At 33.9% G+C, this 16,102-nt stretch overlaps 2 protein-coding genes and 1 pseudogene across 4 annotated transcripts; all 3 read right to left on the bottom strand.

The window, feature by feature from the left end:
* Positions 1-5,036: 5,036 nt before the first annotated feature.
* Positions 5,037-8,121, bottom strand: LOC132293013 (non-functional pseudokinase ZED1-like; annotated as a pseudogene).
* A 122-nt stretch (positions 8,122-8,243) lies between these two features.
* On the bottom strand, positions 8,244-10,748 carry LOC132292987 (non-functional pseudokinase ZED1-like). Of its 2 annotated transcripts, none has more exons than XM_059790428.1 (2): positions 10,134-10,748; positions 8,244-9,750 (listed from the first exon to the last, which is right to left on the bottom strand). In XM_059790428.1, the coding sequence occupies exon 2, from the start codon at positions 9,732-9,734 to the stop codon at positions 8,442-8,444; it is 1,293 nt and encodes a 430-aa protein (XP_059646411.1). In that variant the 5' UTR covers positions 9,735-9,750; positions 10,134-10,748; the 3' UTR covers positions 8,244-8,441. The 2 variants fall into 2 exon arrangements, with proteins under 2 accessions (XP_059646411.1, XP_059646410.1); XM_059790427.1 differs by having other exon boundaries at positions 8,244-9,741; positions 10,134-10,746.
* Positions 10,749-13,450: 2,702 nt separating this feature from the next.
* Positions 13,451-15,865, bottom strand: LOC132292969 (uncharacterized). Of its 2 annotated transcripts, none has more exons than XM_059790421.1 (2): positions 14,037-15,865; positions 13,451-13,859 (listed from the first exon to the last, which is right to left on the bottom strand). In XM_059790421.1, the coding sequence occupies exons 1-2, from the start codon at positions 15,299-15,301 to the stop codon at positions 13,778-13,780; spliced, it is 1,347 nt and encodes a 448-aa protein (XP_059646404.1). In that variant the 5' UTR covers positions 15,302-15,865; the 3' UTR covers positions 13,451-13,777. The 2 variants fall into 2 exon arrangements, with proteins under 2 accessions (XP_059646404.1, XP_059646399.1); XM_059790416.1 differs by having other exon boundaries at positions 13,451-15,496; positions 15,636-15,864.
* Positions 15,866-16,102: the final 237 nt, after the last annotated feature.

The following is a 16,102-nucleotide window of genomic DNA, read 5'->3' as shown; positions in this document are numbered from 1 at the left end:
TTTATATATAAACAAACATAAATATAATGTTCTTCGTTCTTTTCTTTGTAATTGATTTTTTTTTACTTTTCCCCCCTCCTCTTTGAATTCATATTCGTGAATGACTTAAAAAAAAAACCTTATATGAAAAGATTCTTCCCTTTTCTTGTATGAAATAAACCCTTTTTCTTCTTTTATTTATTTATTTTTTTATTGGCTTATATATCATTTTTGTTCAGTTGTCTTTTATATACATATATTATATATATATGGGATTGGATTTTTATCATTTTTAATTTTAATTGAAGAAATATTATGAGATTGAGTTTTTGTTAAAGTAAAATTGTAAAATTTGAGTTTTAGTTAATGTGTGAAACATTGAAAGACAGATGAGGATGGTTAGAATCCCTTCACAATATGGTTTTATATACGTACACGTAAAGAAAGGAAAGGAAAGAATTGGGGAGGAAAAAAAAAAAGGAAAGGAAAGAATCTTTTCATGTAAAGGGTTTTATTTTTTTTTTTCTTCTTTCTAAATAATTCACAAATACTCGTATGAATTTAGAGAGGAGAGGGAAGAAAAGAAAAAAAAGAAAAAAAAAAAGAAAAAAGGATAGAATAAAGATTATATTCATGTTTGTATAATATATACATGCACCAGAATATAGAAAAGAGGAAAGAATTTTTAAAGGTACTTTGGTCCTAAAAACTTATGTTTTAAACTTTTATAAAAGTAAAAGAGACACATTAATAATTACTTTTATGATTCATATTTCAACCAAGCCATATGCGGCTGCACTTAGCATTCTTCAAGTAAAAATGAATCAAAATTTAAAAATTATTTCATTCATTAAACAAATCAATTATTTTTTTTTACCTATAAACACAATATATATATATATATATATATATATATATATATATTTCACACACAACTATACATGAGATGAACTTTGCAATTATGTTTGACAAATTAAATTGTTGAAGGAAAAACATTTATAAAAAAATTAATAATAATCGAACCCGTTTTCTTTTCTTTATTTATTTATTGTTATTATTTTTCCTAAACGATAATTGAAAGTGAGGGGAATGCCTCTGTAGACGTGACCGTAGGAATTAGGACAGGGATGTCACGTGACTAACGCGCGTGAGTGAGTAATGATGAGATTAGTCAGAATGGTGACGTGGTGTGGGTGTAACAGAGAGGGTGAGGGAGGGGAGCAGAGACACAAATCATAGCCGTGATCAGTGGGACCCACTTGGCAGGGACAGCTGCACCGCCCACAGGGAACATATTCCAATCATTTGTACGCCTAATCTTGCTACTCACTCCTAGTATTTCATAATGAATTGTTTATATTTTTTATGTGTTCATTATTGCCTCCACAATAATTCCTTTAATCCTTTATTAGTACTATTTTATTTAACCAAAACAAAATTTATTACTGCTACGTGTCAATATGATGCGCTATTCAAATACTCCCTCCATCTTGAAAAAAAAAAAAAAAAAAATATTCGTTTTGGAAGTAAAAAAATTTAATGGGATACATGAGTAATGTATTATTCTCTGAAAAGTTATTAATTTATCCTTTAAACTTTTGAATATTCAAATTTAAAATTTTAAACTCTAAGAACATATATGAAACGATGTAAAATATATTATTTGAAAAAGAAGAGTTGACATTTATTTTGGAGTAATCCAAAAAAAAAAAATTGAATATATATATATATATATATATATTTGGATAGAGGGAGTTATAAGTAATCTTCTTTTTTCGATTATTCAAATATGAGTAATTTAAATTAATGTGATTCATAATTCAATTTGTAGACAGAGAATTTTATAGTACCAAACTTACCTTGTCCATCTTAAATAAAATTATTTGAGTGTAAGTTAACGAGTTTGAAATCAAAAATAGTCTCTATGTGGTTATATAGAGGTTATATTGTGTACATTTGACTCACATATTTTTACTATTACTAAAATTTTACTCTCTGTCTCCATAAAAATAGTTATTTTTTGGAGAGTGGAATTTTTAAAAGGACATGCATCATTTTAAAATTACTATATTATCCTTTTAAATTTGAATGAGTATGCCATAAGGTTGGGAATTTTTGAAAACTTAAATAGTGGTAATGAAAAAATGAATTTGTCTTTTTTTGAATTTTTAAATGGAATAATCATTTTGGGAAGACAAAATAAAAAAATAATACAATTAAATTGAGACCCTATGCTTATTTACTTAATGAGCTCTTACTCTTAATAGTTGTAAAATCCCTAAAACATTGATGCATTCTCACTCCCCTACTATGATAAATTCAATTTTTAAATTATATATCATGACAAGTTATTTCGTTTCTAAAATATATGTTTATTTTAGAAATTGTGACTCACAAAGATGAAGAGAGCATTAAATTATTGTGTTATACTAACAAAATTACTCGTGTATATGTGTGCAAGTGTAAAATGTTGACAGATGGCAAAGTTGCTGATGCACAAATGATCTGAATAAGAGCTTTTGTGCTTGGAACAAAAAGATGGAGAGAGTAAAGCTATCATCATGACGCTATGGTTTGTATGGTTTTATTCCATTAAGATAGATTAATGGCAATTTAAGGCCCTAAATGTACCTAGGCTAAAAAGCAAATGATTAAAGTAATATGATTTGATTACTAGTAAGATGAGATATATATATATATATATATCTACATATAAAAGACAGCTTCTCATGCAACCCTAAACAATGGAAGGATCGTTTATTTTCTGAGACGGACATTATGATTAGGTGTATGCCATGCTTTTCTTTCCTTATCTATATATAATCATTATCATTACCATATCATAACCATCATCGCATCTGACTTTTAACTTTTTTCAACCTGGGATGCTGTTTAATGCTGGCAAAGGATGGGACATAGAACCCTAAAATATTGCGATATGTCATGATGTTCATAATAATACACACTTCAGTAATTATTACAGTTTCATAATTATTGCAAAAATTTCTTCATGTCAAGAAAATCTGTGGTTATGAATGTTATAATTAACTATATTTTGATAATTTTTTTTTTTTTTTGTTAAAAGGTAAGCTTGTGTATAAATAATGGAGAATTGTACAAGAAGCCCCAATTATAGTAGGGACTAAAACAAGAAACAACACAGCTAATAATTACAACCAGCAACACATAGGAACACAAGATCAATAGCAACAACAAACAAAGTGGACAATACACCACCAAGATAGACAAGTGACAGCAACAACATTTTAAACTTCACATTAGCAACCAGCTTTGAGAATGGGAGGTAGAACAGTCTTGCAGGAAAAGATTATAGAGGTCTTGCTCTGTGGAAATGAGAGACAGATCAGAGGTCATAATTTTGTTCAACAAAAGAATGCACATTTTAAAAAAAGGAAACATCTTTAAAACGAAGTATTTTGTATTCAGATGCTTGTTTGCCATGTATTAGTGGCATTATGAGGCTGAGATTGGAGCTAGTGAGCTTGTGGATTAACTCTGTGTGTGTGTGTGTGTGTGTGTGTATAAAAGAGAATTACATTATTAAAAATATGAGTCATTATGAGATGAGGGATCTAAGTGAAGTATCAAGCTTTGATATTATTATTAATGAAGTCACTACTTTGAAATTGGTTTTGCAACCTCACACTTGGTAACCAATGGATACTAATTAAGATGGTATAAGTTTTTTTTTTCCCTAATAACATGGTGTGTGTTTATTTTAACTTTCGAACAAAAAGAAAAAAAAAATGAAAAAGAAAAAAAAAAGCCTCAGACTTGGTATGCTTGATCAATTTTATTTTTAATTTAATTTAATTATTATTATTTTCACAAGAGGGGTGTTCTTACCCTTTGTATGACAAATTAAACAAGTGTTGCACTAATTCTTAAATTTCTAGTTGGAGACAATTGAACTATTTACCAAAGAAATGATTGTTTTTAATGGATTCTGGACTTTAATTTAAGAATCGTGATATATTTATCGACACACAACAATTGAAAAAGACATATGGGTGTGGACCTATTACAATACTTTACAGTCACATCTTTTGATCAATTGTCGCATGTCGACTTTTCTAAATTTAATTGATATTGAATGTTAAAAAAATAGTTGATTTTCTCTACTCCAAACTTCATAATAATTTCTTTTGATGTTCTTTCCCACACCCGTCTCATTCAACTTTCAAATTCCAAATCATTTGATATCAAAAATTTACTCTATTCTATTAAATCCATCTTTCATACAAAATGAAACCATTAGCTTCAAAATTCTCTGCAGTGCTAAAGGCCGGAATTCACCATGGGAGGGACAAAAGAGAGAAAGAAAGAGACTAAGAAGGGTTTAAGGAAAAAAAAAAAAACGATGAGGGATTGATTCCCAGTGAGGAGCTCCAATAATTTTGAGAAGGCAAATAAAAATAAAATAAAAAATTTTGAGAAGAAGGGGAAAAAAATCCATGCAAGCAACTTTCCTAGGTAAAGGTAAGGGGGTCAACCCAAAAAATCAAACATCCATTCTATGGCGGGTTTGTTTCATTATTGTAAAATGTATATACAAATTTTAAATTTTAAAAAAAGGATAAATTGAATTAACACCCGTAAGGTTTCGGTCAATACACTTGGATGCGAGTCAACTGACTTTTTTAATAATGTCACCCTCTGTAGTTTCAAATGTCATATTTTTCCCTAATTATTTAATTCAATTAATTTATAAAATATCAGCATTCATAAAACTACTCTCATCATTAAACCTCTTTCTTTACCCCCGGCCCCCGCGCGCGAGGCCGCATTGTGGTGGGGCAAAATATATTTCTGGGTCCGCCATTAACTACAGCTAGTAATTTTCATTTTTATTTACTTAATGAGGTAGTTGTAAAACCCACGAGCGGTAGTATCTAGCACCAAGTGATCACACAGTTTAAGGAAACACCCTCGACCTTAGTAAGAAAGAAAAAAAAGATCAATGTTTTGATTTTTCTTTTCAAACACCCAATAGCAACGGTTAAAAAAAGAATTGATGAAAACAACACTATTACATCTTTAATCTACATATTAACACCCAAATATAGCAACTGGTCTTGATAACTTTACATCAAAATAAGCCAACTAAGAAAGTTCAGAACAAGAGAACGGAAATATTGGCAATAAAATATAGTTGTGTGATTTTTGAGTTGTGCCTAAATTTTAACATCTAGTTGGAAGTTCTGATGTGTTGGAATTCAGGCAAAACTAATGGAGAAATTGTCTTTCATAGGCTGAGAAGGAACAAGAAGATGAAGAGAGACGATCTGTTTTCCGGGACTCGTGGCCTATGGACTAATATGCTGAAATCTTATCATCCTTGTAAGCTCTTGCGCTACTTCTTTCATCGTTGGCCTCTCTTGTGCACTCTCTTTAAAGCATCCAAATGCAAGTTCGGCTAATGCCTTCAATTGCTTCAAGTGACTTTCCAACATGCATGTTTTCTGGTCCCATATACTTTTCAGCAGCCTCCACGATAGCTTGAAAAATAAATTCCTCCTCCTCCTCCTCCACTTCTGAGCAAATATGGTGTTCATCAGTGTATGGTGAATGAGCACCTATGTCATCAGAAGATGTTGAATTAGCATCTCTGTCAGTAACATTTACGACATTTGATATTTCTTGTTCAGAACCGTTCACCTCCTGCAACTTGTTGGCAGATATCAAGTCAATTGCTCTATGATTTGATGCAACCCCATCACAATCCCTTCCCTCAACCCCATTTACCAAATTACAACCACCACTTGACACCAAATTCGATTTACTTCGATTGATATTTCTGAGATCGTCAAACATAAGCAACAAAGCACAGTAACTTTCTCCACACAAAATTTCAATCAATAGTAGTCCGAATGAGTAAACATCGCACTTTCTCACTTAGTTTACCCATTGTGAAATGTTCAGGAGCAATATGTTCCATTGTCCCTATCACCCCACTTGCTTCTACGTATTCCTCCCCCGAAGGCATTGATATACACAAGCAGAACTCTGATAGTTGGGCAACATAATTCTCATCTAAAAGGATGTTGCTGGATTTTATGTTCCTATGGAGGATGGGTGTGGACAACCCTGTGTGGAGATAGGCCAAGGAATCAGCAATCTCCTTCGCAACCTTTAATCTACAATTCCATGGTAAAAAGCCAGTGCGAATATGATGTGATAGAGTTCCATTTTCTGCCTACTCATACACTAGCACTGGAATTTCAGTTTCAAGGCAGCAACCTAAGAGCATGAGTATATTCTTGTGGCTGTTCACTTGTGAGGCAAACACAATCTCATTAATGGCCCATTCTAAAGCAAATCTTTTGTTATAAATCGCAAGGATATTTGACAAATATTCGACGTCCATTGAGGATCCCATTATACATATTGCAATAATCGGTGCGAATGTACTGCTCGCTGTAATAACTGGTTGCTTGTGCAAGCTCTCTGGCCGAGAAATTTCGGAAGGAATTGTATTTTCCATCACATGAATGGAGTAGTTCTTCTAATAACAGGCCGCCGTTGCAAAACATGTATCTCTCCCTTTTTGAGACTCTGCTGCTGAAGATGGTTCCCATACTCCGCCTTAATTATCTTCAAATTAATTAAAAATATCCTAAACAAGTATATTTAGCAGACAATAATTAATTAATTTACGATGGATAATCAATAAACTGAACTTTCATAAAGCACTAATGAGGTTTTCCGAGAGAACATGCATGTTTTCAGGATTAGTACTTTCATATATACAGCAACAAGAACCTATCAATTCATAAATTTCTAGAAAGATCCTACCATATATCCGGTCATATATATACATGCATATGTACATTTTACTACAGGATTTTGCATATCACAAGTATTAGTTGTCAGAGAATCGTATGTAATTCCCCAAAAAAATAAATAACTAAATAATTAGGCTTAAACACTAACAATAAAAATTCACAAGAATCAGATCCGATTGGTGATGTTAGTATCTTTGAAAAGAAAGGTTTATAGAGGAAAGTAGATGCATCAATATTTCTCACCTGATTAATATGATATGTATCCCGTGGTCTGCTATTCTTTGCGGAAATCCATCAACTTATATGTTATTTAATCACTGACTTCTGAATTTGAAGATGAAATAGAGAGAGGTTGAGCTTCTCTGCAGGTCTTTTCCCTCTCCATTTCCTTCAACTTTCCTCACAAGAAGACTGGGTCAAAGTCCTCTCTCTAATTTATTTATTATTATTTTTTTAAAGTAGATAAAGTCACGTTTAGCTCGGAAAATTCAATGTCAGAACTTAGAAGTAATTTTTTTTGGTCTTTTTAATGTTTTGTTATTATATATATATTTATTTAGAATTAAGTTTGATAATTAGATAAACCTGAAGTGATAATTATATATAGTGACATGTTTGAAGGACGTATAGTTAGTCGTGTCCCTTTCTTTGGATCTAAAGAAAATCCAGATTAAGTTCTGAACAAAAACCTGATAAGTTTTTTTCTCTCTAATTTTTTCTCTCTGTTTCTAAATCTTTTACTTAGACTCAACCGTGATATAATTTAATGCTCTGTTACTTTAATTTTATCCTTTTTAGTTTTAGGCTATTGTTAATTTGGAACTTCTTATACTTAGATTTTGTTAAAAGTGTTAATTTTGTTAAATGCTATAGTATTTTTTTTTTTTTTTTTTTTTACACCTCCTGAAAGCTCACAATTAAATGTCTGTATTGGAGATGATGAAAATACGATTTTCAGAATCATATTGAGTTGAAAAAGTGGTTAAAATTTTATTAATACAGTCCATCCACCAAAAATTTTAAATTTTCGTTTTTGATAGTTTCTTTTTTCCGGCAAAGTGGCAGTTTTTGAAATAAATTTCAGGGGATGTAAAATGATTTTTCAGGGATAATATTTTGCTTATTTGTTAAAAAAAAAATAAATAAATAAATAAAAATTGGAAGAATTTTTAAAAAACAAAATAGGATGTGGGCTTCTATTGATTTGGGCTTAAATTATATAATTTGGGATTTTGGGTTGGGTTCGGATTGAACCCAGCCCAATCCGAACAAGCTTGGATTTTGATAAAACTCATCCCGATTTGAGACTGATTTGTAAATTTAAAAGCTCAAGTTGGGCTAGCCCACCCAAATAATTGTATCCAAGTAAAGCAACAAACAGCGCATTTGAACAAGGGCATCTACTGAACAATGGTAAATTTAAATGAAAATGAAGCAGAACACAACCAAACCAGAACATTTAAAGAAAAAGTAGATAAATTTTGGCTTATTGATTTAGCACAGAAGTGGATCTGGATTATTATTACTGACAATTAAGGTGCCCAAATTTCAATATAGGGTTTGAGAATTTGTATCTAATGTGCTGCCAGACTAATTGAAAATTATGTGACAATACATATGTAGAGAAGGATGATGAAGATAGAGGCCACCTGTTTTTCATGGACTGGTGGGGCTAATGCACTGGAAGCTTATTATCCTCCTAAGCTCTTTTGCAACTTCTGTCATCGTTGGCCTCTCTTGTGCACTAGGCTTACCGCATTCAAATGCAAGTTGGGAGCATGCCATGGATTGCTTCAAGTGACTTTCCAACATGTTTTCTGGTCCAATATACTTCTCTGCACCCTCTAGGATCGATTGATGAAGAAATTCCATGTCCATGTCCCTGAATAAACCTTGTTCAATAGTTGATGTTGAATTAGTAGCACCTAAATCATCATCAGACGTTGAATTAACATGTGTGTCATTAACCTCTAGGACATTTGATATTTCCTGATCACAACCATGCACCTCCTGGAAGTTGTTGGTAGATATCAAGTCAATTGCTCTATGATTTGAGGCAACCTGATCACAATCCCTTCCCTCAACCTTATTTACCCAATTACAAGCACCACTTGACACCGAATTAGATTCATTTTGATTCATATCTCTTAGATCCCAAAACCTTCGCAATAAATCATAGTACCTTTCTCCACACAAAATTTCAATCAATAGTGCTCCGAACAAATAAACATCACACTTGTCAGTTAGTTTCCCGGTTGCGACATATTCAGGAGCAGCATATCCTGTCGTCCCCACCACACTTGTTTCTAGGTATTCCTTCCCTAAAGGAATTGATACTGACAAACTGAATTCTGAGAGTTTGGCAACATAATTAGCATCTACAAGGACGTTGCTCGATTTTATGCACCTATGGATGATGGGCGTGGACAACCCTGTGTGGAGATAGGCCAAAGAATCAGCAATCTCCTTGGCAACCTTTAATCTATTATTCCATGGTAAAAGCTGCCGGTGATTATGAGACCCTTCGGTACCTATAAGACGTGAAAGAGTTCCATTTTCTGCATATTCATACACGAGCACTGGAAATTCAGTTTCAAGGCAGCAACCCAAGAGCATGAGTATATTCTTGTGGCTGTTCACTTGTGAGGCAAACACAACCTCATTAATGGCCTTTTCTAAAACATTTCTTTTGTCATAATCTCTAGGACACTTGACAAATATTGGACGGCCATTAAAGAAGCCATTATACATTGTGCAATAATCAGTGTCAACAAACTGCTCGTGGTAGTAATTGGTTGCTTGTGCGAGCTCATTGGCCGAGAAAATTCGGAAGGAATTATATTTTCCATCACATGAACGGAGTAGCTCTTCTAACAACAGGCCTCCATTGCACAGCATGTATCTCTCCTTTTTTGAGACTCTGCTGCTGCTGCTGAAGATGGTTCCCATACTCCTCCTTGATTATCTCCAAATTAATTAAAAATATCATAAACAAGTAGTACTAGTATATTTCACAGGCAATTATTCATTTATGATCGATAATCAATAAACACAACTTTCCTAACAGACTTGATGATCATGTTTTCCTAAAAGAACGTGCATGTTTTCAGGATGAGAGTACTATAATGAGCACCAAGAACCTATCAATTCATAAAATTCTAGAAAGATCCTCCTATATATCCGTACATATAGCATGTTCAATTTCTACAGGATTCACAAGTATTAGTTGTTAGAGAATGCATTTAATTGCCAAAAAAATTAAATAATGAAAACAATTAGACATAAACACTAACAAAAAAAAATTAACAAGAAATAGATTTATATACGGGTAAGTAGATGCATCCTCACCTGAATTATATGTATACCGGTGGAGTGTCACTAAACTTAATCAGCTATGTTTGCCTTGTGATTTGAAGATGTAAAATGGAGGGATTGAGCTTCTCTGTAGCTCTTCTCCCTCTCCATTTCCTTGCAAGAACACTGGGTCAAAGTCCTCTCTCCCCTTTTCTATGGTAGACGAAGACCAAGTTTTTGCTAGGAAACTTCTCTATACGCTACAAGTAGTCATCCAATTAGTTCAACGTCACTATTCGGTCGTTATACCTAAAATTATTCACCTACCCCCAAAATCTTAATACTCCATTACTGTTATTGTTATAGAGAAAGTTGTTAACAGCTGATCTTCAACTTCTTCTATAACGCGATCATTGATCAACCGGAAAGTAGCCATTACATGTAGACTCAACGAGTCTTTCCCTGAAAAGGGCAGGGCAGGGTAGGGCAGGCACTATTACGATCAATTTTGGTTTTTCTGGTCTGGTTTAGAGACAAATTAGATGTGCAATTCATGGTGATAACTACTCATAGGGATACAATGGAAAGGATTTGGATCTTCTAAGTTTTAATTTTTAATATTTTAGGATTAAAATCACAAAACTCTAATAATAACTCACAGAAATACAATGGTGGTGAAATAAAATGATAAAATTGGCCTTGCTGCTATTTAATATTAAGTTACAATGTTAATTTTTTTAATTTTAAAATAACAAGGTTATTTTTATAATTTAACATTAAATAATAATTTGTAATTTAACATTATTTCATGGTCTTTTATAATTTTTTATATTTTAATTTAATATTAAATAATAGGATCAATTTTGTCATTTGACAATAGGATACAAGAAATTTTTTAATTCTATTTAGAATTTTATGCATAATTTAAAAAATACAGGGAGTTCTGTGAATTTAACCCATTTACGTTTTTTTAATTGAAGAAATGAGGTTTTGATGGTAAGCAGCAGCAACTACTAGTGTTAAGACGAGCACAAACCAGCGGAGAAACAAAAAGTAGAGGACTTCTGTTTTAAGAAAATAAATAAATAAATGGTCAAAGATCAAATAAAGAAGGAACACCAAATAAAAGGAAAATAATCTCTTCTTCTTCTTCCTATATGGAGTATTTATTTTCTTCCCTGTTTTCTTGGTAACACCAAATAAAAGGAAAATAATTTCTTTTGCATTTTCCTTGCCTACCTACCACCATAACATTCATGAATGAAATGCAGTGTAAAGGAATTCATCTGAAGATCCTGCTGTCTGCTGAACATAATTCAAGAACACACCAGTTCAGAGAAGTCAAAAAGTTAACTACAAGCTGATAACAATTACGCAAAATTATAAAGTTCCTCGCAAAATAAAAGAGGCCAAGGGAAAGGAAAAGGCATATCGTGTCTTAAAAATTCGAAATGACTTTGACCAAACACTACTATTGCCGCCAATTTCTCATAACGGAAACCCAATACCATCCCAAACAAATTGTTTCCGAATTGCAGAGTGAGTGATATATAGTTTTTCACAGCAATTAGAGTAAGAAAGAAACATACTATTTGTCAACATCTCAAAACGAAATGCAGTTGAGACTAACGAAAATAGTAAGATTGTTTTCTAGGGTGCTATGAGATATAGCTATTAAAGATATCTCTACTTTTTTTTCCCCAAACATAATTGTATCTAGGGATCATTGTTGAATCCTGATACACATTTCATTCTGTTTTTCTAGTAATGCAGAAAGATCCAGAAGCATTTCAACAACGACGATGCATTCCAGCTCTTAATGGCCAATTGGTGATCAATGCAAAACAAACACACAAGAAGACATATGGTAATAAATCAATACAAAGTATCTCACTAATGCAAAATCTTGTGACAACATCTTATGCACCTCTAAATATGACACATCGTACACAACCAATGGAGCCATTCTCAAGGAAACACACAGTTAAACGATTTCATTTCCATTTAATTACATGCTTCTCAGTTCTGGGTAACTAACAAAAGTAGAATTATGTTGAATTTATGCAAAGAACAGGGAAAAAAAAAAAAAAAAAGTTCAATTTATTGATTTGTTTATTGAAAATCCTACTAAGAGATTCTGTAGATAAAAGCAGCAGTAGAATACATTGCAACTGTGTTACATATACAAGTGCGTAAGAAACAATACCTACATGAACAACAATCATGTGTAACAAACAATGCAACTTCTAATAATAACTCTAGTCCAAAAAATTATGGTGTGCAGTACTGTGGACCAATTAATTAATAAAATTTTCCTGAAATAGAAACAAATACTGAAACAACTTGCAAGAAGAGGATTTGCAAGCTTTCCACATTTACTCAAATCTAAACTTATTCTATAAACAAAAACAGATTTATATTACAATTAACAGCTTTAACAATTCAAAATGATGAATCGATCTCAATGACATCACCATAAAAAAACAAAGACTCAACCAGAAAACCAACATGGACAAAAGAGTGTTCTAATTCATTCAATCCAGACATTTTAGAAGCCATCTTTAAATTTAGGAATACTAGCTAGCTTTGTGCCGAAATCCAAAAAGTTTTAATGTGTAAATTTTTGGTTTCTAAGCAGTAAAAACTTTTAAGGGGGAACATTATCATATTAAAGATTTATCACACAAATAAAAAGTAAATAAATTATACATGGAGACGACTGTAGAAACCAAATGAATCAAACTCAACTTCAAGTTCAGAGTAGAAAATGAATGAAGAATAAGTAACACAGTCATTTTGAAATGAAATGGGTGATATACAAAAAGAACGATATAGAAGTGGTATAGGTGCAAATAATATCTATACATGGGAAGGTATTATCATTCAAGGTGGAAAGACATGGGATTTGGCTTCCTAAAAAAGACATCAGATTTGTTTAGAATTGTAACCAATGGAACAAGTTGATTCCCAAAGCAATTTTTACTTGGTGCTATTAGCGGATAGTAACCTTTGTAGGAACCGGAAATGTAGATGACATCATGATATTCAAAACAAATGGACATGATATGACGAAAAATTGTACTAAATGGTTTATGTAGTAATTCTTCGGTAACATAAAAATAAAATAAAAAAAAGAACCACCTTGTCTATATAACTTTTCCGTTCATTCTAAAATGGAGAGCTAACAATTCTTAGAGGAAAACGGTGCAAATAGTCAACTAAAAACCTGTTAAGACGACGGTACCAGAAAAAATAACAATTTGCCTGATCATCCAGTCATGATTTGCACACACTAGAATGAGAACAATGCACTTATTTTTTCATAAAAAGCACTACATAGATAAAGAGAGACTTAAATATAACCTGGAACATAAAACAAACATGCATATATAGATTAAAGTTTGAAATATTATCTACAGGAGAAACTAATGGGCAAGCCTGCTTGCTGCACTTCAGATTTTTTCATACAAACTGATAGCACAGAACCCTTAAAGGAACGGAACATTGACGTAAACCACATCTCCTACACAGCAAAGCCTCACAGAGGTTTTTATAAGCACCTCGTGGCAGTCAATAATTGTAGCGAAAAGGTGAATATTGTTTAGAATAAAACACTATATAAAGGGAATTTTCACTTACAAAGTTGTTGGGAAAATTATATTCCGAAGAGAATAATTATTAATTATGGGGACCTCATTTTAGTTCAGTCTCCTCCTCCTAGGTGCTCGAGAATCACCAGTGTCGGCATCCAAAACCCTTGAAGCACCATTTCTTCTTCTTCTGGAAATTAAAGTGGAAAGGGACATATTAGAATCTATTTCAGGGGTAGTATCGACTGTCTGACTCTCTGAGTGTATAACAGCAGCCATGCTAGACACAGAATCTCTATCATCAACCAATGGAGGCTGCTCTTGATTCCTTTCTACAGGATGGTTGTGGAAATACGAATCAACTGACCTTTCAGCTGAACTCAATGCAGGTATAAGATATGAATTTGTAGTAGCTCTCCGTGAATGCGACCTTCGAAGTAAAAGGGATGAAAGCCTGCTGCTTTCCCCCACCTCAGAGTTAGTAGGGCTGTTCTGGGTCAAATCAACCACATCATCTGGTGGCACAACTGTACTCTGTTCTCTGCGCATTCCCCTAGAAGTCAGAATTCGATTTAGCAGCGAGTGACTTCTCTCAGGTGAATCACGGGAATTTTCAGTATTCTGAAGCTGGGCTTGGACCAAATCTCGAGTCAAATCAAATCTACTGCCAAGACGCCGAATCATTTCCTCCATCGGGAAAGTGAATGCAGCAGTCCTCTGTATAGTTTGCCTCAAGCTCTCAACCCGCCGTGCTTGGGGCCTGAGAGGGATTTTCAGGCTTGAATCCTCCTCCAGCTCATGGGTATGATTCCCGCGGCCATAAATTGGAGTCACATTTTTAACCGTCACCTCTCCCTTGCACACTGGACATTCTTTTGCATCTGAGTAAACATGCAACCATCGATAGAGACATGGCCAACAAAACAAGTGACCACAACAAGTCACAACGGGATCCCTAGCCATGTCCAAGCATATATTACAATAAAAAAAGCTCCCCTCATCACTGTTACCCTTTTCCACATCTTCCCTTTTCCCCAGTGCCTCATCCTCTACATGGGTAGTATTATTCTCGCAAGTTTTTATTACTTCGGTATTTCTTTCCTCAGCAGTGACACTACCCTCACCAGCTTGCATGCTCCCAGCACCACCACCATCATCACCACCACCAGAATTGACCATCAAGTCAAGGGCAATGTTTCTACTTTCAGGGGGAACAGGAACAGGTCGCCAGAGTGATCGCCATCTCTGCCTGGTACCCCGCCTAACAGCTTCCCTAAGCCGTTCAAATTGAACACCTCCATCCCTCCATTCATCCAAGTTTACATTCTCGTAGTACGACCCCAGCTCATTATGCCTAGTACTCCGCCTAATAGCTTCCCTAAGGCGTTCGAATTGAACACCCCCATCCATCCAGTCCTCCAAGTTTACTGATTCAAAGAACGATCCAGACCCCAGCTCATTATTCCTGGTACCTCGCCTAACAGTTTCCCTAAGTCGTTCAAATAGAACACCCTCCTCCAAATTGACAGAATTGTAGTTCGACCCAGACCCTGGATCATTATCGGGTGAGGGAGGGGCCAAAGGAGCTAAATTCAAATCGAGGTTCATTGTATTTGGTGTCTCGTCCGCCATTACAATTTTAACAATACCCAAATCAAAACTCCAACCTTTCTTATTTTGCTCAATCAAATCAAATCAAATCCCACGATCAACCAAATCAATACTCTAGTTTCTTATGGTGGACCAAATAAAACCCAACCTTTATTTGCCCAGCCAGATCAAAACCCTAATTTGCTTCGGTCAACTGAAGAAAAATCCCTAAATTATCTGGACAACCAGATAAAAAGCTTAACTTTAGCTCAAAAAAGGAACCAAAAAAAAATTAAGATCACTAAGATTGTGACCTCGCAATTAACAACTCAACGAATAGAAGCCCAAAAATTACAGTTTCTAGAGAGAGACAGACCTTGTGCGATATACGATTTTGATACGCTGAATACATAGATTTATGAGACGATATTCTTCTGAAATGAGTCGACTTTGACGCGGATTATCCATGGATTGTCCTCCCTTTGGAATCTCGATCTGGAGAGAGACACAGCGCGAACTGCTTCACACCAACAAGGGAGAGAGTCCGTGCGTGCCTTCCGATTACAGAGAGATTCCCTGCTGCGGGAGTAGTCTCCAGTTTCGATGATAAGAACTCACCTCATAGTGGGTCCCATTCATTGCTAAAAAGGATTATTTCATTTACCCGCCTTTATATTTACTCATATTTCACAGGGTATCACTTTCTCAAAACGTATGCAAAAATCACCCCTAAAAAAACAATCCATTGTATGATTTATTGATTTGTATCTCGATTGCACCATACTGCATGGGTGTAGTTTTTTGAATTTATGGGATCGTCCAAAATAAATATCACAAAAATAT

The sequence above is a fragment of the Cornus florida genome, unplaced genomic scaffold, assembly GCF_030987335.1.
Source record: "Cornus florida cultivar Cherokee Brave unplaced genomic scaffold, ASM3098733v1 CherokeeBrave_3.0.0_Hap2_Chr02, whole genome shotgun sequence".
NCBI lineage: Eukaryota > Viridiplantae > Streptophyta > Magnoliopsida > Cornales > Cornaceae > Cornus > Cornus florida.
Note: the sequence above shows the minus strand (reverse complement) of the source record. Positions and strands in the feature narration are given on the sequence as shown.